The sequence below is a fragment of the Monodelphis domestica genome, chromosome 4 (genome assembly GCF_027887165.1).
Source record: "Monodelphis domestica isolate mMonDom1 chromosome 4, mMonDom1.pri, whole genome shotgun sequence".
Taxonomy (NCBI): domain Eukaryota; kingdom Metazoa; phylum Chordata; class Mammalia; order Didelphimorphia; family Didelphidae; genus Monodelphis; species Monodelphis domestica.
Genome location: NC_077230.1, coordinates 191,911,847 through 191,936,712, shown reverse-complemented (window position 1 = coordinate 191,936,712; position 24,866 = coordinate 191,911,847). Strand labels below are relative to the sequence as shown.

The window sequence follows — 24,866 nt, the reverse complement described above, 5'->3', positions numbered from 1 at the left end:
ACCCAATGTCAGAGGCTTTCTCTATTGTATCTTATTTCTTTTGGTACTTGTGGATCATAGTTCTTGGGTGTTGGTGGCCATTGATGTGTTAGTTTTATCTTCCCTTCAGCAAGAAGTCTGAGTGAGGAGGGCAGGCAGCTCTTGGTATAGTAAGCTACAGAGCATTTTTTTTGCCTGAGGTTATTTTCCCATTCTCTGTGCTTCTGCTGTGGGCAGCCCATCTTTGCCTTTCTTGGCACCCATGTTCCACACTCTTCAGTCTTGGGTCCCAAGTCTCACTGCCAAGGCCTTGTACTACCTTCAGGGATAAGACTGTGTGCCCTCAACCAGCCCTGAGAATTTAGAGATTGTCCCTATCCTTGCTCTGACTGGTATGGTAGGTGGTATGTGTTGGGGTGGTCAGCTCACATTTTTGTAGGTGTAATGTTACTCCCTTATAGTGTGGAAATGCCCAAACCCTGCCTACCTTCAAAGCTGTGCCCTGTGGTAGAGCCCTTTCACTTGCTTGATTTTGATTTTTGCCCTTTTGAGATGCTTTCTTGTGATCATTAGTAGGGAGAGTTGTAAAGTTCCTTCTATTCTGCCGCCATCTTAGCCCGAAAGTTCCCTTTTAGGTTTCTTGACAAAGATACTGGAGTGGTTTGCCATTTTCTTCTCTAGCTCATTTTACAGATGAGGAAACTGAAGCCAACAGGGTCAAGTGACTTGCCCAAGGTCTCATAACTAGTATTCTGAGGCCATATTTCATTTTAGGCTTGGAACTCTATCCACTGTACCACCTAACTGCCTCATATTACAGTGAGTACTAAATATGCAATCTTCTCTCCTATTTCTTCCTCCTTTTATATTGTCACAGGGTACAATTGCAAGATATAACCAGTTCCTTCCTTGTCCTACTTCATGATTGTTTTGAGACTGAATCCCTAAGACTGATTCCTACTGGAATGATCAGATGCAGAAGAGCCATTATATTCATATGTTGGCATCATGGAAATGGAAAATTTCTCCTCTTGTTCAGCCCTAATTAATTAAAAGCCATATCTCACTCCTTTACCCCTTTGCATATTAAGGAAACACCTTTATCCCTCAATAATTTTTTCTTAATGTTTATATTTTTTCTTCTCTTGTAAGGGCCATTTTAAAAATAAGCATTCTAAAGTATATAAATTATAAATAATAGACACATTACATATAAATATTATACTTATAAATATTATTTTAAAATCACATATTCATTCTTTTGACAGCAGCTGCTGTAATTTAAAATCTCATAAAGCTAGTTAGGAGTATCTGCAGCTTTGAGCAATAACCAGAAAGGGAGAGCAGTGGCAGATTCATTGGAAAGTCATTGGCTCTGACACGCCCTCTGTTATTTAGGGTGACTTGTTTCCAGCAGCAGGGAATGTCTGGGAGAATCAAGTTACAGGCTACTGAACATCCCTCCCTCCATCAGGCTCAGCCCAGTACAGTCAATTTGATCTAGGTGACTGCCCACATGTGAAAATGCCACACAATGAGATGTAACCAACCTTATGACGATCTGGTTACCCCTGAGACCAATGCTGGTTTCCTTTTTATGGCATTTCCCCAAAGCATATCTGGTAGTAAACATGCAGGCTTGGAGAGATTGCAAATTGGCATGGAGGCAAAGAGGAGATAACTTGAGGATGCAGAGAGGTCTTTAATCATATGGGTTCTTGCTGCATTTCACCCACGGTATCCATGGGAGGTGAGCATTTCATGAAAAGAGACCAGGAAATGTGATGTGAGCTAAGTTTAATGGGTGTGATGGGGGAACACTAGGTAGCTTTAAAAATATTAAAATTCATTCCTCCCAAACACAATAATAAATAACAGATATATTGGGGAGGGGCTAAGTTTAAAAATATTTCACTCACAATAACTCTGTGAAGTTTTGAGTACAAATATTATATCATAATAAAAGTAATGGACATTTACATAATACTTTAAGGTTTACAAAGTACTTGAACTCATTTGAGGCATCTAGGCAGGGTAGGGATAGAGTGCTGGGTCTTCAGTTAGGAAGACGTGAATTCATAACTGGCTACAGACACCAGCTCTGAGTCTGGGCAAGTCACATAACCCTGTTTGCCTCAGTTTCCTCATCTGTAAAATGAGCTGGAGAAGGAAATAGCAAACCAACCAGAACCCCAAATGGAGTCATACAGAGTCAAACACAACTTTGATGACTGAAAAATAGTAAAAAATTAACTCATTTGATCTTTATATGTTAGTGTAGTATTAAAGTTATTGTTATTTCACCGATGAGGAAATTATGTCTGGGAGAGGTTACATAATTTGCTCTGGGTCACATTTTTTTTAACTTGTACTTTCTGTCTTAGAATCCATAACAAGTATCAGTTCCAAGGCAGAATAGAGGTAAAGGATAGGCAATTGGGGCTGTGTGACTTGCCCAGGATCACACACCTAGGACATATCTGAGGTCACATTTGAACCCAGGACTACCCATTTCCAGCTGGTTGTCTATCCACAATGATGGTTAATGTCTGAAGCTTAGATTTGACTCCATGCCTTTCTGATTCCAAGTGAAGTAAATTCTAGCTACCAAACCCGTGTCATTCCATCAGATGGATATTTCTTTTGCTCGTTGGAAAGGGAAGTATCTTTATAATTTTCAATCAATCAGTCAAACATTTATTAATCACTTGCTATGATACAGACCCAGTGCTAGAGGTTGGAGATACACAAAGACAAAAATGAAAGAGTTCCCTCTCATCAAGGAGCTCACATAGCAAATGAATAAGTGGGAAATTAAGTACTTTCTGCATGCCAGACACTATTTGGGAAAATCCTGTTTGTTTGTTTGTTTGTTTGCTTATTTAAAAAAAAAAAACTCTTACCTTGGGGGCAGCTCGGTAACTTTAGTAAATTGAGAGCCAGACCCAGAGATGGAAGGTTCTGGGTTCAAATCTGACCTCAGACACTTCCTACCTGTTTAGTCCTGGGCAAGTCACTTAACCCCCATTGCCTAGCCCTTACCACTCTTCTGCCTTGGAACCAATGTACAGTATTGATTCCAAGATAGAAGGTAAGGGTTAAAATTTAAAAACAAACAAATAATAACAACAAAAACCCTTACTTTGTCTCTTAGAATCAATACTGGCTATTTTTGTTTTTAATGGTGCTTGTGGTAGAAATCATCTTAGGTAAATACACCATTTCTAGAAGTGAGAAAAGAGAAAGGAAGTGACTGGTCCATGGATGCAAGCACTGATACAGAAATAAGATTCAAACCCAGGCCTCCTGACTCCAAGTCAAGCACTTTACCCAAAATATCACAATTGCCTCTTACGCCCATTCTACTGCACTGGCACAGACCATATGTAATCAAGAGGAATCAGAATATTCTTGGGATGCCAAGTCATTGACTCACCCATCTAACATCAAGGTTTGTTAGTTGAGGGTTATTCAGACCTTTAAAGGATTAGGACCACCTGTTCAAATTTATTTTCTTTTTCTATCCTAGTGACTGTATTCACTGTCTCTGTTAAGGAATTTTCAACAACCCTCAATCCCCTTCCTTAACAAGATCACAAATGGTAGAAAATTCCAAAAGAATCTCTAGCTCTTTAAATGAGGAATTAGCATGGCATGCACCAGTCCTGTGATGTTATTGCTCAATTGTTTTCAGGCGAGTCCAACCCTTCCTGACCCCTTCTAGGGTTTTCTTGGCAAAGATATTGGGAAAGGGGGGGGGAAGGGAAGGGAGAAGAGGATGCAGTACATTGGAGGACCACTATAGGTAATTAATTGTATTTTACAGTTCTATCTAAAATAAATATAGAGCACTATGAGTAATTAATAAGACAGATTAGGCACAGACCTGATGCCCAGGATAGAGTATTACAGATCCAGTACTGGTGACTGATGAACCCATCAACAATGCAGATTCTGCAATTCATGCTTGACTAATGTTGAAACTACAGATTTTCAGTTGATGTCTAGTGCTAACTGGAGAAAAAAAAGATTTTAGAGTATGAGGGTCTTGTTTCTATTACTACCCCTCACTGCCTGTTGTATGCCCCCATCAAAAAAAGTAGGCTGTGAACTTTCTTACTGGAAGAGTCCATTATTTAATTGAGTCTCTTCTTCCCTGTCATGGACTCTGGTCCTCCATCTGCTGCTGCCTTTCATGCCTACCTTCTGAAATGTTCAAGATTGTAGCCTTGATTCTCTTTTATCTAAATGATTGAAGCAGAAAAAGGTGCATGAACTAAAATAGCTATAAAATTTTTGGACTAGCCCAACAGGAAATTAGGTTATTAGGGAGAACAGGGAGAGTTTGTAGGGTATAGTGATAGGGCTTCCTGAGAATTTACCTGGTCACACTGTACAAATAGTCAAACTTTGATTGTGACATTTAGTGCACATGATTTGGAGTCAGTACCAGTTTTAAGAAAAGAAAGGAAACTCTCTGAACAAGGAAATTATACTCTGCAAAAGAGAATATTCTCAATCTGCCCACATATGTTAATCTGGGACTTGGTGAGTATAAATACTCTAAAAATTGGGAGAAACCTTGAAGAATCTTGTTGTGCTACAATGCACATATTAGATTTTGGTCCTACTACTAGGAAGAGTTCTACCATTATTGAAGATGATTTTCTATAGAGACCAAAATTGAGTTTAAAACTATCCTCACCCTTGTTTGGGGGAGGATATATTCCCAACAAGCTTAAATTATTGCTTACTTGAGCACCAGGGTTTTAAGGTTGAACTAAGTCAGCAAGTCTCTTAAGGATACATGAAGACTTGCCCTATTTCTCTCGCATCATGTCTATAGCTCAAAAATCATGCCATTTCTCTCCTCCCTTACCCCCTTTTTTGGTAACTCTGTTGTGATTAAAATAATAAAAAAAGAAAACAAACCAACCATGCTCCAGAGAGACATATGGAGCTACTAACAAAATGTTTTATGTAAAGTTCTTTTATTTTAGCATTGGTAAAATTTGATTCTATTCTACTGAGGGGAAAAAAAGAACATACTTCAAGGCCTCATTAGCCACTTTGCCATTGTATTGAAATTAAATTAAATTAATGATCTTCTTTGCTTCTCTCCAGCCTCTTAGATAATTCCCATTTGCTTGTGATTTTTAAATGGGTTCATGGCTTGTTTTTTGTGATAAATGTTTTTTTTTCTATTATTAAAATTGGATAAATTAATGAACACCTTTTATGTCTATTGATGGAAAGAAAATTTCAATGGCTCCTACTTAATGCACTTCCACATACCAAGTAGTTTAAATGGTAATACCCTGTGAAGTATTTTTATTTATCAAAAAATTAAGATTAGAATGGGTAAACTCTCTTCTCTATCATGGGAGGGGAAATTTAATCTCCTTAATTTACTTTATGCCTTAACCTCTCTTGGCCTCAGTTTTCTTAACTATCAGGAGAAAGTGAATTAATGATCTCTAGTTATTTTCTAGGTATAGCTAGGTAGAGTAAGTAGATAGAGTGCTGGGCCTAGAGTCAGGAAGACTCATCTTCCTGAGTTCAAATCTGGCTTCATTTGAGGCCAGCTGTGAGGACAAGTCATTTAACCTTGTTGACCTCTATGTCCTCAACTGTAAAATGAGTTGGAAAGGAATCTGCTCTAGTGACTTTGCCAAGAAAACCTCAAATGCAGTCATCAAGACATATATGGCTGAAACAACTGAACAAGTCATCCTATGGTACTTAAAGATTTTGTGGCAAATTGGGTATAATGAATGATGTTCATTAGGTGTAGAGTATATGGGATACTTAACCTGGGGAAGGAAGACTTAGATGCCTTCAAACATTTGAAAAGCTGTCATGTGGAATAATAATAATAGCATTTATATAGTAAGGATTGCAGAGCACTTTACATTTGTTAACTCATTTGATTGTCATAAAAAAAACCTTTGTGAGGCAAGTGCTGTCATTGTCCTTATTTTACAGATTGCAAATAGGTTGAATAACTCACCTAGGGTCACATAGCTTGTTCTGCTCAACACTAGAAGATATAATTACCAACAGTGGATAAATGTTTCAATTTATAAGGTATATGCTTTCTGTAAAGAAAATAACAGTCTGAGCTAACCAAAGATAAAAAAAAAGGTCTCAGGAGGTCATTCATTTTCTTCACTAGAAGTCTTCAAAGAAAAGGGTAATTGACCACATTTGGGGAATGTTGTAGAGGGAATTCTGAAGCAGGAGCTAAGGAGCACTTAGAGCTTGGCCAAACGTCAAAGAGACCAAAGTTATCCATTTCATCCTGGGCTAATCATCTTGTCTTGTCCAACCACTGGATTTCTATGATTCCAAAGGAGAGAATGACCAATGCCATTGTGTAACTCTACCTCACTTAAATTCAATTCATGCACAATTTAAGACATTACCCTCGTGATGTCACTGGTCCTTTTCAACATGAAGGATGAACAACAATAAAAGAGGAATTCTTGTTAGGTTGGAATAGATGCCTTTCAAGATCCCTTCCAACTGTGATAGTTTGTGATTATATAATAAAGGTTTTGTAGAAATCCTGATTAATAGAGATTTCTGGTTGAAGAATACTGGATAAACTATCTTATATTTATAGAAAGCCTTCCCTTAGCCCCCCACTTTTTTTCTTTTTTCTTTTTATTAATTTAAATTAATTTATTTAGTCAACTTGTAACATTATTCATGGATACAAGAATCATATTATTTCCCTCCCTCCCTTACCCCACTCTTCCTGTAGCTGATGGGTGATTTCACTGGGTATTACATGTGTCCTTGATCAAAACCTATTTCCATGTTGTTGATGTTTGCACTAGGGTGATCATTTAGAGTCTACATCCCCAACCATATCCCTTTGACCCATGTATTAAAGCAGTTGTTTTTCTTCTGTGTTTATACTCCCACAGTTTTTCCTCTGAATGTGAATAGTGTTTTTTCTCATAGATTCCTCCAAGTTATTCAGGATCACTGCATTGCCATTATTGGAGAAGTCCATTACATTCGATTGTACCACAGTTTATCAGTCTCTGTGTACAATGTTCTCCTGGTTCTGCTCCTTTCACTCTGCATCACTTCCTGGAGGTCATCCCAGTTCACATGGAATTCCTCCAGTTCATTATTCCTTTGAGCACAATAGTATTCCATCGCCAACATATACCACAATACCACAATTTGTTCAGCCATTCCCCATTTGAAGGGCATCCCCTTATTTTCTGATTTTTTGCCAACACAAAGAGCGCAGCTATGAATATTTTTGTCCAAGTCTTTTTCCTTATTATCTCTTTGGGGTACAAAGCCATCAGTGCTATGGCTGGATCAAAGGGCAGACAGTCTTTTAGCGCCATTTGGGCATAGTTCCAAATTGCCCTCCAGAATGGTTGGATCAGTTCACAACTCCACCAGCAATGAATTAATGTCCCAACTTTGCCACATCCCCTCCAGCATTCGTTACTTCCATTGCTGTCATGTTAGCCAATCTGCTAGGTGTGAGGTGATACCTCAGAGTTGTTTTGATTTGCCTCTCTCTGATTATAAAATATTTAGAATACTTTTTCATGTGCTTATTAATAGTTTTGATTTCTTTAACTGAAAATTGCCTATTCATGTCCCTTGCCCATTTATCAATTGGAGAATGGCTTGATTTTTTGTACAATTGTTTTAGCTCTTTATAAATTTGAGTAATTAGTCCTTTGTCAGAGGTTTTTGTTACGAATATTGTTTCCCAATTTGTTGCTTCCCTTCTAATTTTGGTTGCATTGGTTTTATTTGTACAAAACCTTTTTAATTTGATGTAATCAAAATTATTGATTTTTACATTTTGAGATTTTTTTCTAGCTCTTGCTTGGTTTTAAAGTCTTTCCTTTCCCAAAGATCTGACAAGTATACTATTCTGTGTTCACCAGATTTGCTTATAGTTTCCTTCTTTATATTCAAGTCATTCACCCATTCTGAGTTTATCTTGGTGTAGGGTGTGAGATATTGATCTATACCTAATCTCTCCCATACTGACTTCCAATTTTCCCAGCAGTTTTTATCAAATACTTGGTTTTAGTCCCAAAACCTGGGATCTTTGGGCTTATCATAGACTGTCTTGCTGAGGTCATTTACCCCAAGTCTATTCCACTGATCCTTCTTTCTTTCTCTTAGCTAGTACCAAATTGTTTTGATGACTACTGCTTTATAGTATAGTTTGAGATCTGGGACTGCAAGGCCTCCTTCCTTTGCATTTTTTTTTCATGATTTCCCTGGACATCCTTGATCTTTTGTTCTTCCAAATGAACTTTGTTATGTTTTTTTCTAATTCAGTAAAAAAAGTTTTTTGGTAGTTCAATGGGTATGACACTAAATAAGTAAATTAACTTGGGTAGGATTGTCATTTTTATTATGTTAGCTCGTCCTACCCATGAGCAATCCATGTTTCTCCAATTGTTTAGACCTAGTTTTAATTGTGTGGAGAGTGTTTTATAGTTGTGTTCATATAGTTCCCCCCACTATTTTAAAAGCTTTTGAGATTTTAGGAGATTGCTAGTAATTCAACATCTATTAACTTGTTGCCCCCCAAACCTGGAGCTTACAGGATCAATGATTTAGAATGGAAAGAAACCTTATAAGTCATCTTGGACAATCTTCTCATTTTACAGATAAGGAAACTGGGTCCTGTAAATGCCAAACTACTGAAAAGGTTTTGGTCAAACTCTAAAGATAATTTTAGTGTTTTGACTTAAAAATATAAATAAGTGGTCTCCATGGGAAATTCCCAAATATGAAAATACCCAAGTCAACTGGGGATTTATGGAGATTTTAATTAATATAAATGAAGGAATTAAGGGAAGGAGAGAGAGAGAGAAAGAGAGAGAGAGAATAGCCAAGCAGTAGAAAAGGGCCATTTTGGCCTAGGCCTGAGCCTAAGGGAGAGCGAGTCAGTCTTTATCACTCACCACAAGATTGTCTCCTAGCAAGCTCCAGTCCTCCACTGAATCTCCTGAACTGAGTTCAGAGTCTAACACCACACTGAATTCAATTGTGAAATCCATTCAAAATGTCCTTCATTTCAACTCTGAACTCCAACCACCTCCAAACTAACTTCAATTGCCTGAACTGACTTCTCCTTTTTTAGAAATTTTCTCTTATATCACCTTCCCTAAATTTTCACGTCTACCAATCACAGTGGATGCTTTTTCCCAGGACTGCCCATTCTTAGTTCTCATCTTCTTTGGTTCTCACCTTCTCTGGTTAGATTAAATTCTCTGAGTACTTCACACCTCTTTTGTTAAGCTTGCCTTTTGTAAGTTGCTTGACCTTTTAGTGATTAATTTAATCTTTATAGGTACTTATCACCCCTTTGTATTAGATCTAAAAATAGACCTGGCTTAAGGTTCTGGCTTAAGGTTTTGGCTTTACTATAAGTATGAATTAGGGACTTTTCATTGTTTAATCATGAGTTTGCAACTTTATCTTCCCCTAAGGCACTATCTGAGTAGGGTGGAGTAATTTTAAAAGTTCTCAATACATTCCTGCTCAAGTACCTCCATTGTTAAAAATGGGGAATAGCTTAATCAAATCTTCCATGAGTAAAGTCTGAGTAGTTTTAAGATTCACACATTATACAAAGAGAAAAAGCAGATTTTATTTATGAGCTTACTCCATTTTATTTTATGCATATAATCTTAATCTTCATGAGAGTGCCAGTAAAAACTAGTTTTTGTCTATGCCAACCCTACTTCCCACATGGCTCTAAAGGAGAGTCTGTGGTTTGTGGACACTAAAGGTTCAGGATATAACCTGTATTATTTAAAGAGCTATAGCTTCTTTTGGAATTCTCTATCATTTGTTTCACTTAAACATTCCACATGATATGTCCTATTTTGTATATCAAGTTGAAATGAGTGAGTCATTTATTTCTACTGTTTGTAATATAAGTGGACTTTTTCAACCCATTCCATTTATTTTCTGTGTATAGATTTCCCAGGAAATGCAGCAAACCTGATACTTTCTCGCTGGCTTTTTGTAGTAGAAAATATTTTTCTATACAGTGATATTTAATATTGTCACAGGTATCTGGGATGTTGCTCAGATTCATCATTCCATATATGAAAGAAGAACACAGTTTTACAGATGCCTTTGTTTTAAAAGAATGTATGATTTATTTGCTGTTTGGGAACATATTTTAGTCTTTCCTTGTTAGAGCCAAGAAGGGGTTGTTTTCTTCATGGCAAGTCATCTACCGTATTGATAAATCATTTTCATCCTTTTTTGGAATTTTTTTCCCTTTCACCTGAGCAGGTGGTATTTTATATGAAGACAAATGAAAACCTGATGATACTGACTTAATGCATGAGATAAGTTTATAAGAGAGATTGGATTAGTTTGGTAAATTTTGAAAGGTTGAGAAAATATTTCTAAAATTTTACTTTCTTGCTCTGATCCTGTGGAATGTAATCTTTTGTTGTTATTATTTCTCCCCTAGGTAACCTCTTGGTTTCAAAAAACCATTAAAGATTTACAGAAGCAGCACCTAGGTTCATCACTGTCAGAAAATGAAGAATTAATCCAAAAGCATAAGGAACTATCATTAAAAGCAAAGGTAAGACATGAATCCCTGAATTTTTCTAAGTTGATAAATTGTAGAGGGGTTAAAATCTGCATTGGTGGAGGGTGGAGGGAAAATGTTTCCCCCCACAGTAATGGGATTACAGATCTTTGATGTAAATAAAAAAGAGAATTATCTCAACTTTCCTTTTAGGATTAGTATAGATGACAAGAGAATTCATGTATATTTTATCCAATATTCATATCTAAGAATATAATAAAGGATTAGTTAATTTTATTCTGTATTCTGGCATATCTTGTCTGATAGTTATACATTTCTCTTCTCATTATAGGATCATTATGACATTGATTCTGTCCTTTTCCATTATAGTAAAAGCTGCCATTGCCTATTGTTCCCCCCCCCCCACTTCCTTTTCTTCTTCAGCTTACAAGAAATTATGCCTACTAGTTCAGTAAACATATATGAGTTGCTGTGTTAGACTGGGAAGAAGAGGGGAGATAAAATTCCTAATATTTTAATAATCCTGGAGTTGATAGGTATTTCCAGAAGTACTTTGTAGGGCCTCTATAGTGCTTTAAAGATAAGAATGATCATTCCCAGTAAATCAAGCCTTTATGGCTTTTTTTTTTAAGTCCTAACTAAAATCTCATCTCTTTCAGAAAGCCTTCCCCACCCCTTCCTAATTCTAGTGTCTTTCCTCTATTCATTCTTTCCTATTTTTCTCATATATAGCTTGCTTGGTATATGTTTGTTTGCATATTGTCTCTCCCAATTAGATTGTAAACTCCTTGAAGGCAAGGGCTTTCTTTTGCCTTTTGTGTATCATTAACATTTAGCATAGTGCTTGGCACATAGATGGCACTTAATAAATGTCAATTGGTTGACTGATTGTTCCATTTGGTCCTAGAGGACCTAAATAGAAGTGATGCTTTGAAGTTCCAAGGAGACAAAAAGAAAAGACAAATAAAACTCCTGATATATGGTAAAGCAAATTCCCACAGTGTCTTTAACATGTCATATCCCATATCATATCATATCATATCAATCATATCTATCTATTTAGCCATTTCTTACTTTATGTAAGTGGATCTTTCCATAGAAGTCTACATAAAGTGATTTTTACAAAATTTGTATTTGTCTATGGATGACATGAAGAAGGGAGGAAAGCAGGTAGGAAATGAGAGAGTGTCCATGGAGGGAGGGGGCCACGTATAGTTCAGTGACATGTAGGAATCAGAGGCAGAGAAGTGAGAGCAGGAGGAGGAAATCCAGGGGCTTTGGAAAGACATGTGTTTTCAAGCATGCAGGGGTAGACATGCTGACATGTGGGTAGAGTGGAGCAAATACTCCTCTCTTGGAGCCAGATGTTTCAAGCTACATCTCTGATCCAGTGGAGTAGTGGCAGTCTTTCCAATCATCTATTTTTCTGCTTTCACTCAGAAGGGTTTTGTTTTGTTTTGATGGAGGGGTGGGAGGTAACAGATAGTTGTCTCCAGGCAAGAGAGGAGAGAGAGCACAGAAATGTACAATAAAGTCAACATAGTATTTTTTTGGAAAACAGAATTCTTTCAAAATTCTTTACCTAAAGTTGAACTTGTGTACAGTTAGAACTCTTTGTATATGTTTCTATATCCCAAGTCCTTCACTTCTATGGCAGAAGAGGGTAGATAGCTTGCTTTATCATAAATCCTCAAGAATCATGACTGGTCATTGTGTTGATCAAAGTATTTAAAGATGGCAAAGTTGTTTGTTTTAACAATGTTACTGTATAAATTGATCTATTATTCTGCTCACTTCATCCTGCATTGTTTTATTTGTCTTCGCTGAAAGCATTGTTTTCATTAAATCTAACAATATGATATTATCATGGTGGCGAACCTATGGCATGTGTGCCAGAGGGGGCACTCAGAGCCCTCTGTGGGCCTGCACACTGTCACCCCAGAAGAGCTTACCAAAGTTTGTTACTAAAAATCGAGAGGGACATGGAGCCAGGCTGTTCCCCTGTTCCTTGCCTGAGGACATTTGTCATGTCACCTGCCTCTCTAAAAGGTCCACCATCACTGTGATAGTATCCATTATATTCACATTGTAATATTTATTGGAAAATGGGTGGGATTGAAGAACCCAGAATATAGAAGGATCTGCAGCAGGGAGAAGAGGAGTTGAATGGAGAGAGGGAATATGGCTGCCAGTGAGTTAAAAGGAGAGAGATGCTCCCTGCCAAGAGGCTATTTTTGAAAAATGGGGTTCCCAAGAAATGGGCCACTTATGATAGCCTGAGGGGACATCTTCTCTATAGAATGATGTTGCAGATACCCCAGCGTATGTAAGCATGGACCCTCCTGATGGACAAGCCTCCCCCCAGACTTAGTAACCCAGCAGGGGTCCAGTAAGGATAGTTTGTAGTCGAACTGCTGTCCTGAGATTCAGTTCCCTATATGTCCCCTGAAATGTGATTGTGATCTGATTGTGATATTCAAATAAAGATAAATTTTATTAACATGTTTGGATTGGGGAGGTATCAGGGAAGAGGGAAGAGGGATTTCACTAGATGAGGTTTGAGTCTCTCTCAGCTTTTGAGCTGAGACCAGGCCTCACAGGCTGGTGGAGGGTTTCTGTTATTCATTCCTGTCTATACTAATCTGTGCTAGATCCACTAAGTTTAAAATATCAGCAGTAGAAAGCAAGATGAAGAAAAGTTCTGACTTTCAGAGCTGGTTGGGCTTGTCTCTTTAGGCTGACGGCCTAACGACCAATCTTACAGTCCAAACTGCTTCCCTTAAGTTCTTCTGTCCAATGAACACAATCACAGGGATGCAGGTAGAGCACACAGTTGGGAAATTCAAGAATAGAGGCACTTCTATCCAGATCCAGGGAGAGAGGCTCCTTCCAGTTCCAGAGACAGGAAGGAAGTGCTAGTCACAAGACCAGCTGCCAATCCAGTTGCCCCTTCCCCCACCAACTGTCAGTCTTGTCAATATCTTCTCTCTAACAATCCAACTGCTGTTGGTTCCAACTCAGTGGCAGAAAGTCCAGAACTTGCTTTAGTTTTCCTTTCCACAATCATCCCCTTTTTTTGTTGTGACCTTCCTAAGGTTACTTATTTTTATTATAGTTACCAATCTACTAAATCTAATTTCTAACTACTTCCCTCAAAATAATAAATTTCCCTCAATTACTCTATCACTATTCTATGCTAACTGTATCTACTCTAAGGAATTCTATGCAGGAAAATTTGGGTAAGTAGTTTTAGGGTTTTACAATAAATTCAGTACAAATAAATATTTGAACAAAACCATTACAAAGAATTTTAAATCTTAGTGTTAATACTACTTACTCTTGCTAAGTTAACTACAACAAATAGTTTTCCTATTTTATATATGTATTTGCAAACTATTTTATCTATATATATTTCTATTAAACACAACTTCAGCATCAGCTTTAAAATAAACAATTAAAGCATTATTATCTGCAAATGCAGTTTAAGTCTATTCCTATGTATAACTAATTGTCTATGCTATGTTTAACTTAATTTACTCCTAATCTATTCCCTACTTATTATAACTGTTCTCTAAGTCCCTAGTCTAATCTATAACCTAATCTTATGTACAACAAATATACATGCTATGCTAAATATTTACAGACTCAATCACTATATTACTAACCTAATTATAGTATATACATTATTTATAGAGATTATTTACATCTAATACCATAATATACATAGTTCTACCTCTTGATGTCAGTCAAATAGAAATATCTATTGATCTCTCTATTTGCCTAAGACCTTATGGAACTAACTATATACACATTTACATTTTGCATAAATACAATTTCAGACACTTGTTTATTTAAACAAGATCTCCCAATATGTCAGTTTGTGACTTTGTGTTTGGTGTCTAATAGTGTTGTGTTGAATTAATAATTATCAAGTTTCTTCAGATTTCCACTTCTCAAGTTGACTGATGGATCTCTTCTTTCTTCCAAGTTATGTAATGTTGCATGTTATTTCCCTAATATGTGAAATTACTTTTGTTTTATATTTCAACACACTCAGTCTTACATATAAGTCCTGTTTCTCATCTGTCCTCATATAACAAATTTACAAAGTTCAAAGTCTTAACTATCCATTAGAGCTTTTTCTCTTTGTTTCTTCTTTCTAGTAGCTATTAAACAAATTTACAAAGTTCAAAGTTTTAGCTGTCCATTTCAGCTTTTCCTCTTTGTTTCTTCTCTCTAGTAGCTATTCTTGATGCTTTTCCTCTGGGATGCTTTAAGATATTTTCCTCTGGGATGCTTTAAAATCTTTTCCTCTGGGATGGTTTAAATTTTTTTCCTCTGGGATGCTTTTCCTCTGATATGCTTTTCCTCTAGGCTGGAAAGTTATCTTCTCACTGTGGCATGCTTGACTGCTGGGATCTTGTTGTCTTGAACATTATGTGTCACTATTGTTTCTTTGTGGTGTATTTTTATGTTAGTCAGTTTTTGTTTTCATTTCTCAGCACTATCTTTTGTTTAATTATCTTCTATGTCTGTTACAGTGATGTTGAATTTTTCTGGTTTTGCATGGGGAAAAGTGGAACCATGAGTCTTTTCCTGCAATCTTTATAGCTGTTGGGGTAGTAAGAAATACTTCATGTGGTCCAGTCCATTTTATGTCTGTAGCCAATTTTCTATTGAAATTTTTTAAGTATACTTTGTCTCCTGGTTTGATGTTGTGCAAATTGTAATCCAGGAGTACTGTTTGTTGTATCAAGGCCATTTCATGCAACTCTGCTATTCTTGTTTGTAAAACTTATATATTTTTTGTTATTTGACAATCTCAACCTATCTTTGCAATGTAAGCTGGTTTACAAATCCTTCCTTGCCAAATTGCATGTAGATATAGCATCTCAACTGGAAATATGTGCAGATCTCCACTGGGTCTTGTTCTAAGATGGAACACAACTAATGGCAGAATGTCCATTTTTGTAATAGGATATGATGGCTGGAACAACCAACCTAATACCATAACTATAAATATGAATAAGATAAAACTGACCCATAAATCAGAAGAGGTTAGCAGAAGACAATAAAAATCAAATGGTCAACAAAAAATAATTTTGACTGGAGCCTGGCATCTGGACCCAAGGAGGGAATTGCTCTCTGCTTTCATATCTTTATCAAGGTTATGTTGTTCTCTTCTTTGTGACTGTGTCCTCTTCCTGATCTCTTTAGAAGGAGAGGAGAGTTGGGGGGGGATTTAACTCTTTGGTCCCCCACCTTGGTTCACTTTTGTCTTTATATTCTTAGAGCTGAGCATAATAATTATAACACATATTAGGCTATTAATAGATACTTGAGTGGCAGTTAGGTTGTTCAGTGTTAAAGTTCCAGGCCTAGAGATGGAAGATACTGAGTTCAAGTCTAACCTCATATTTCCTAGCTGTGTGTCTCTTACCCTCAGTTGCCTAACCCTTACCATTCTTCTGCCTTGGAACAGATACTCAGAATTTATTCTAAGACAAAAGGTAAGGGTTTAAAAGAAATAGGTACTTGATTATCTGATTGAAATACTTTAATGGATTTGTGACCAATTATTCCAATCAAGATGTCTCTGTCTCTCTCTGTCTCCATCTCTCTTACACACACACACAGAAGATCCACTAGAGAAGGAAATAGCAAACCTCTCCATTGATCTTGCCAAAGAACACCACAGAGAGTTGTGGTCTATGGGGCCACAAAGAATTGGGCATGACTAAACAACTGAACAACAAATTCCAGTTAAAAGGTTTCTTTTGAAAGTGATATTAGAAAGTCATTTGTAATAAGCATATCATTCAAGGAAACATTTGTATAAGTTTTCAAGCATGACATAATGGATATAACTGTCTCCTATGATTTTTCCCAAGCCTTATGATTCTATAATAAGCATTTGAAATACTTATGAGAAGATCACTGCAGAAGTAAGAGTTTTTAAATATTTAATGAAAGCTAATTTAGAAAAAATATTTTAGATAGGTAAAGTTTACTAAAGTTGATTTTCACAAGTGAGAAATAGAAAAAAGTCTGCATATAGCAAATAGTGAAAATATCATCAATTAGTATCTTCCTGAGTAAAACACATTCAAAATGAATCCAGGCAGAGAACTAAGACAGCTTTTTAAGCATCAGAGTGGTGACTTGGAATTTAGGAAATTCCTACACTTGCAGAACACAGACATAATGAGAGATGATCCAGGGAAGTAAGGGAGTCACTGGCTTCTGGGGCCCCACTTAAGTTTCCAGGATACTAATGAATTTACAAAGTTCTTTTCCCTTATTTTAAATTCACATATTTTCCTTAAAAATTCTTTTTTTCTAATGCTTATTTTAAATGATGTTGATCATACCTTTCCAGTATTTTATACTGTAGTATTTACTGCTTCATAATTTTTAACTCAAGTTTCTACTCTTTTGTTCTTTTTTTTTAACCCTTACCTTCTGTCTTAGAATTGATACTAAGTATCCATTACAAGGGCTAGGCAATTGGAATTAAGTGATTTGCCCAGGATCACCCAGCTAGAAAGTGTCTGAGGACAGGCTCCCTATGCACCGAGCCACCTAGCTGCCCCATTCCTTTTCAAATCACCTTAGGAAACTAAGTGATAAAATAACAACAAAAAAAATCAGGCAAAATGAAGACTATAATACTCTGTTTACTTTAAGAGTCAATACATAATGCTAGGGATGCTTCCTTTGGAGTATTTGTAATCAAATAATATTTCCATCTGCTTCCTCAAATAAATAATCACTAACATAAAAAGCAGCAAGACCAAGAAACATTTAGTACACTAATGTATGCACTACATGGGAATAAAAGAAACAAATGTTTGTGGATAAAAGGAGATCCAAAGCAATGAGTAACATGATACTCATATCATATTAAACAAAGATCCCCATGATGGGATACAGAGTTATCTGCTCCACTTTCTTTAGCAGCTGGAAAAAGAAAGACAGTATCACTAGGGAGAGAGTGAGACACATACAAAGAAAAAACTAGTGAGAGAGGGTACAATAAATGAAGAATCTCTTTGGATAGTTTCTTTACCCTCCATGTATAATCTAAGACTTAGATAGGATGTAGCCAGCCCTTCTCCTTTCAAGTAGTATGATACCAAACTTCTCTTGGCTAATTATTTATCTTCTCATATATAATTTATATATGTAATATGTTACATATGATAAATTAATATTTGTTTTTGAGTGCCAAATATATGCCTAGCACAACATATTTAAGACATTGTGTTTGATTTTTTAAAAAAGGAAAGAAATGCAAAAGTTAGTCCCTACTTTCAAAAGTTTATAACCTAGTTGGAGAAATAAAACCATTAACAGTCAGGTACAGTCATTCATTCAAATTATACTTAAGTATTTTCAAGGTAGGGGTATATTAGGTTATAGAGGAGGTACAAAGAAAAAACCACTATACCTGTTTTCAAGATATTTATAATCAACTTATGGGGTGAATATGGTGAGTAAAGAAGAGGAGTACAGAATGGTATATACCACACTTCTAAATGAGAGTATTAGAGGAGACTTTATGGAGAAGTTGGCATTTGTGCTGAATCTTGAAGGATGGTATAATGCCAAGAGGTAAAGATGGGGAGAAGGGAAGAAGGGAGACATTGTTTTAAGAAGAGTGGATAGTTATGAAAAGGAGGGAAAAGATGAGACATGTTCATAGCACCATTTGACTGGAGAGCAGTGTATGTGAGCAGGCTCAAAAGGCTAGAAAGATTGGTAGGAGGCAGATTATTGAAAGCCTTGAATGCCAAGCTAGTACTTTATTTAGTGGACATGGGGAGCAATTGAAATTTTTGAGGAACATAGTGCTGTGATCTGACCTGTATCCCTTCAAAGGATTAATCTGGCAGCAATATGAAGGATTGATTAAATAGGGGGAGAGACTTGAGGTAGGGAGGCCAATGAAAAGATTATTATAGCCCAAATAGTTATAAAAGTGTGCCTATTCTTTGACCCAGCAACCCCACTACTAGGTCTATATCCCAAAGAGATTAAAGATAGGAGAAAAGAACCTACCTGTACAAAACTACTTATAGAACCTCTTTTTTTGTGGTGGCAAAGAACTGTAAACTGAAGAGCTGTCCATCAATTGGGGAATGTCTGAACAAGTTGTGGTATATGATTGTAAAGGAATACTATTGTGTCATAAGAAATGACAAACAAGATGATCACACACACACACAAAAAAAACCCTGGAAAGACTTATATAAAGTATGCAAAATTAAGTGAGCAGAATCAGGAGAGCATTGTATACATTAACAACAATAATGTGTGATGATCACCTGTGAATGACTTGTCAACAAGGCAAGGATCCAGGATAACTCCAAGAGACACATGACAAAAAAATTAAAAAAAATATTTAAAAAAAGGATATCTGCTACTATAGAGGGAACAGAAGAAGTTTGGATACAAATTGAAATATATCATTCTTTCCTTCATGAATTTTTCTCTAGTGAAAATAATGTGTCTTCTTTCACAACATGGCAAACATGGAAATATGTAATACATGATGTTATCTTCCTTCTTGGAGAGAGAGAACATGGACTGCAAAATAATAGAAAATGAATATTGAAAAGTTGTCTTGACATGTAATCTGGAAAACAATATAATTTTAAAAAGAAAGACTATTATAGTAGTCCTGCAGACAAATCATAAGATCATTAGATTTCAGAGTAGCAGTGGGACAGAGAACCAAGTTAAAACAAACATAATTTTACAGATAAAGAAACCGAATGCTAGAAAGTTTAAGTGAGCTGCTCAACTACATGAAGATAATAAAACTCTTTATCTTAGATTAGAAAACAAATTAAGTCCTGATTTTTAAAATTTGACAGTTTGGGGGTTGCAAATGCTCCCACTGAAAATTTAACAATTGGCCTTTTTTAGTCTGATCAGAGATCTATGTGACCCAGGAGTTGCCTGCCCTCCCCCTTACCTCTAGTTCAGAGCAGTCAGTAGTTGACATAGCTGGCAGCATGTTCAGTTGTTTTGTCTTCCTTTTGCCTTGTTTTTCACGAACATTACTCTTACTGTAGATTCTTTTCACTCATCACTGTGGTTGGATATTGTGTTTTATATGACCATAATTTCTTATTGTTCTTTAGGTTCTGAGTTTAGAGATGAGATATGGATTCAGTAGAAACCTTTTATGTTTTATTCTTATAAATATGAAATATAATTGGCTCTTACAGTGATTGGTTATTGTGCTAACCATATATGTAGTTAAAATGATTTACCATTGCAAAGTGACCAAGAAAAAAAATATATAAACATCTTAACTTCTCTGGTGTAAGGAATTAAAATTAAGGGTTTGACTAAAATATATGAATATTATATGGTGGTCACAAATTTAAAATCTAAAATATTATGGCTCAAGTCAAAATGACTTTCAATGGTTTTTATTTACAAAATAGGTGAAGAGTGAAAGTTGAGAAATACAAAAAGAGAGTAGAGAAGATATTTTGCCTATCACACTAAATATTGCTCTGGTACTCAAGTCATCCCATCACGACTTGTTAACCCTCGACCAGAATTAATCTCTTTCCAGAAGTCAGGAAAGGAAAGTCAACTATTCACTCACCCAAGTTTCCTCCAAGAAGCAGATTGAGCTGAAGATGATGACCTGTTGAGGATGACTCTGGAAGCTGACCTCTAGCCCTAGAAATTCCAGCTTTTTATAGTGACTTCTTGTCTCTTCCCCTCTTCACAGGAGCCAATCACAGCTTTCAAATTGTCTAGCACTGCCCAGCATGGGCAGTGTCTTGCAGGATCCCCTTCTCATCCTCTGGAAGTGTAAACTCTTATCAAAAGGATCCACAGTTTCCTGACTGTTTGAGTTGTTATCCACTTCAGCAAATGACTTGCTAACACTCTTACTTAGTGTCTGGTGAGGCACTAGTAGTGGTACTGAAAGAAAGTCTGATTCATACTTCACAATCTGGTGATGTACTAAGTAGGGGCACTTAAGTTAGTGTTAACCAAATGTTAACTCAAATTAGTCAAAGAGTTCTCAGGGTTTTTTTTTTTATTTTAGCATCTTTTAGAAAGTTCCAACTATGGACATTTGGACACATAGATCCTTTTAAAATGCTTTTTCAATTGCCAAACATTTATTTTCTTTCTTTCTTTCTCCTTCCCTCAAAAAAAAAAAAGAAAAGAAAAAGCATACCATCATGTCAAATATGTATACTTAAGCAGAACAAATGCTTGCTTTTATGTCCAAAATGGTATATATCTTCTAAAGTACTTTGAAATTTTGCTGGATCTGTGGTGGCATTGATGTAGGTAATTTCATAAAGAGTGTGAATTCCATCTACATCTCATCATTTTTTCCCCTTACCATAACTTCTGTCTTAGAAATGATACTAAGTATCTGTTCCAAGGTAGAAGAGCAAAATAAAGGCTAGCAATAAAGTTGGGGGGCTAAGTAACTTGGCCAGGATCACACAATTAGGAAATATCTGAGGCCAAATTTGAACCCATGTCTTTCCCACTCCAGGCCAGACTCTCTATCCACTCTGCTACATAGTTGTCCTTATCTATATCTCATCTTGCACAACTCTTAGCAAACTCTTGTAGATGCAAAATAAGAGATCTAATCCAAAGAACTGGAGGATTAGATTTCTTGATACTGCATGCATATTGATGGCATATGCAGACTGTCCTTTGGCTATCCTTTGCTCTTACAACATGTCCAGCACACCTTGTTTTCCATCCTGTCATCTCATCTCTCTGGTGTCCTTTACAATGTTTCATTAGTGCAATTCTTAGTTGATAAAGTCTTGAAGCTCACCATGAAACTTTTCCATTGCCATCTCTCTGTCTCTGTCTCTGTCTCTGTCTCTGTCTCTGTCTCTGTCTCTGTCTCTGTCTCTGTCTCTGTCTCTCTCTCTCTCTCTGTCCCTTCTCTGTGGTCCACTCATTCTTCCCCAGGGTAAACTCCTGACCTTCTCTCCCATATCCAGAAACCTCTTCATCCTGGAAGCACACTCCATTTCCAGAATTCACACACTATAAGTATCCTCTGCCCCTGTAGCCTCTCACTCTGTGTGCTCATGGCAGAACCTTCATTTCAGGGAGGGACCCAGGTCAGCCATTTGTTATTTTTCTCCAGGCTTCACTTTGAACTTTCTCTGCTTTGACCTTGGCTGGATACCTTTTCTCTCATATTCCAGTCCCAATTCTCCCACTTTTTTGGCTTATTTTTATGTGTTGTCTTCTCTCATAAGAATTTATGCTTCTTGAGAGAAGGGATTATCTTTCTGTTGTATTTGGGTTCCTAGCATTTAGCTCACCAGTACTTGACACAGTAATGACTGAATAAATACATGTTGACTGACTATGCATACACATATGTGTGTGTTACTTTTCTCTACTCATACTTCATTATTATTTTTGAAGCCTTATTTTAGTATTATCGTTTTTTCAACCCTTTCTGTATATCTTAGAATAGATAGTAAATATCAGTTCCAAAACAGAACAGTAAGAACTAGGCAATTAGGGCTAAATGACTTGCCCAGGAATCTTATTGCTAGGAAGTATCTGAGGTCAGATTTGAACCCAGCACCTATTGTCTCCAGGCCTGGCTCTCTATCTACTGAGCCACTTAGCTGCCCCTCACTCATGCTTTGTTACCAAGTCTTGCCAATCAACAACAATATTATCTGATTAAAAAAAACCCTTACCTTCTTACAATCAATATTGTATATTGGTTCCAAGGTGGAAGAGAAGTAAGGGCTAAGCATATTGGGGTTAAGTGACTTACTCAGGGTCATATAGTTAGGAAACATCTGAGGTCAGATTTGAACCCAGGACCTCCGTCTCTAGGTCTAACTCTCAATCCACTGAGGCACCTAGCTGCTCCCTAACTGATTTTTATGGTGTACTTTAAATGCCTTTAGGTTTACAAAATACTTTAAATATACTCTCTCAGCTGATAAAAACAAAAGTAACCTAAATACTCCCAAATTTCAAGCACAGAAAATGAACTCAAATTATACCAGGTACTATTGCTGATTTAAACATTCCATTTTCCTTAGCAACAGAAAATTGACAAGTTAATCAAATGGGCTATTCATCTCTCCTCGCCGTGGTTTCAGTGTCACATTTCCTTGACTGGGGAGCTTTTGAGGCTTTGCACAAGTCCCAAGCACTTTGCAGGATGATACAAGAAGTACTGTGCTTTTCTGTTTTCCAACAGTGGTATAGTTCCCATTAGAGCTATAAAGATTATTGCAGAAATGCCCTGTATGAAGTGTATGTTGTGTTTCTGATGTGAATGATATGAGAAGAAGCCATCTTGAACAGGATGCTGAAAATGTCTCGTAGACAACTGAACTATTCCCAGGCTGATCCTATTGTCCTAAGTCAAAGCTTTAAAGAGCACCAGGGAGAATTTCTTGTGCTGTTGTGTTTTGTTTGTACTTAGAGACACAAGCAAATGAGCATCCTAGTCAATGTTGTAAAAAATGGCACAGGCTCATATTAAATGCCATTAAATTCTAGACAAGTCAGGCTGTTTGCTTTTGTGGTTGTGTGGTACTCAGGAAACCAGTAAGGTATCTCAGAAGGGAACTGTATATTTTCCATTGCACATAGTAAGCAATTGCAGAGTGGAGCTTTGGTGAAAAATACAGAAAAACTAATTTCTTTGTAGCATTCCTTGAGATCTGTTCTACACAAGAGCATGGTTTATTTTCCAAGGGGTTTCCATTGTGTTTTTTTACTATAAAACATTTTCATAGACTCATAGACTTTCATAGACTCTTAGAGCCAGAAAGGCTTTTTGAGACATCTAATAATAGAATTATAGCATGTGAGAACTTGAATGGAACTGAGAGATAAATCTCATGTTTATAGGTGACAAGCCTGAGTCCTAGAGAATTGAGGCAATTTACCCAAGGCCACGTAGGTAGTAGCAGAGCTGAGGTTAGGGCTTAGGTTTCCTAACTCCCAACCTAGTGTTGACTGTCAGTCTTATTGTAGTTAAGTTGTTTTTCAGTCATGTCCAATTCTTCCTGACTCCATTTGGGGTTTTCTTGGAAAAGATACTGGAGTGGTTTGCCATTTTCTTCTCCATTCTATTGTAAGATAATTGTAACCCTCTTTCAAGCTATATTATTTATAGTGTGGGAATTGGTTCATAGTAATTATTATATTCCCAATGAAGAATTTCAAAATAACCAGATATAAGCTTGAGGTAGATCATCTAAAATGGATGGTGAAAGCAGATGTTAAGTCTTGAGCTTTTTATGTACAAAATTTGCCACATTTATTAATGACTCAAACCAACAAATATTTATTCAGGACTGAATACATCGAAGAATAATTGATCTAAGATTGCTAGGGACTTCAGAAGCCATTTACCACAATTAGTAGATGTTGGCATGAATAGAGGATTGTACTAGTAGCCAGGAAAAGCTAGGCTCCATTACTCCTTCAGACACTAGCCAAATAATCCAGGGCAAACCAATTAGACTATGTCAACCTCAGTTTCTTAATCTGTAAAATGGGGAGGGTAGTATCACCTGACCCATGGTTGGTGTGAGGATCAAATGAGATAATATATATGAAAAACTTTTGAAACTTAAAGGTATTTTGTAAATATATTAGCTATTTTCACATCAGGAAACTGAGGCACTCTGATGCTGGGAATATAATAAAGATTATAGAATCCTTATCAAGGAGCTCGTGTTCTACTCATCTTGTAGGACCTACATTTATTTAGCCATATTTTTAAATGCCAATCTATTCCAAACCTTAGCTTTAAAATTCAGAATTACATATCCAGACTCCAAAACAATTAGACTAGGTACTAACTCTAAATTTGTACAAATAGGCGGATCCATACATATATAATATGTTATGGATTTGCATATTTACATATATAAAATGCATTTATGTATATGTGAGCGTGCCTATAGACATATATAATATATACAAGGATGCATACTTGATGACAGTAAAGAGAAGATTCCTGTTACAGATACAGTTTGGATTAAATGGCCTTTGTAGTTCCTTTCAACCCTGTGCTTCTGTCATAATGGAATTACCAATTACCAACTACATTTTGTGCTATCAAAACTACATCTAGACTTTTGGATATCATTTGAATTACCATGTTTTGAGAGCAGAATTGCTGAACTAGAATGAGCACCTTAGAGGGAAATCCAAGTATTAAGGATTCTAGAAATCATGCATTTAATGAGTGGATGACATCCAACCTGAAAAAAGAGAAGACTAAGAGAAGGCAAAATTCTTATTTTAA

The 24,866-nt window shown here is 36.5% G+C and overlaps 1 protein-coding gene across 6 annotated transcripts in view; it reads left to right on the top strand.

Annotated features, from left to right (window-relative positions):
• The window catches only part of CCDC141 (coiled-coil domain containing 141), a 325,959-nt gene that overhangs the window by 102,310 nt on the left and 198,783 nt on the right, over positions 1–24,866 (top strand). For all 6 annotated transcript variants that reach the window (XM_007494445.3, XM_056794081.1, XM_056794080.1 and 3 more), the window contains one exon: positions 10,472–10,588. In XM_007494445.3, coding sequence (XP_007494507.2) covers positions 10,472–10,588 — 117 coding nt within the window. The remainder of the gene's footprint in view (positions 1–10,471; positions 10,589–24,866) is intronic.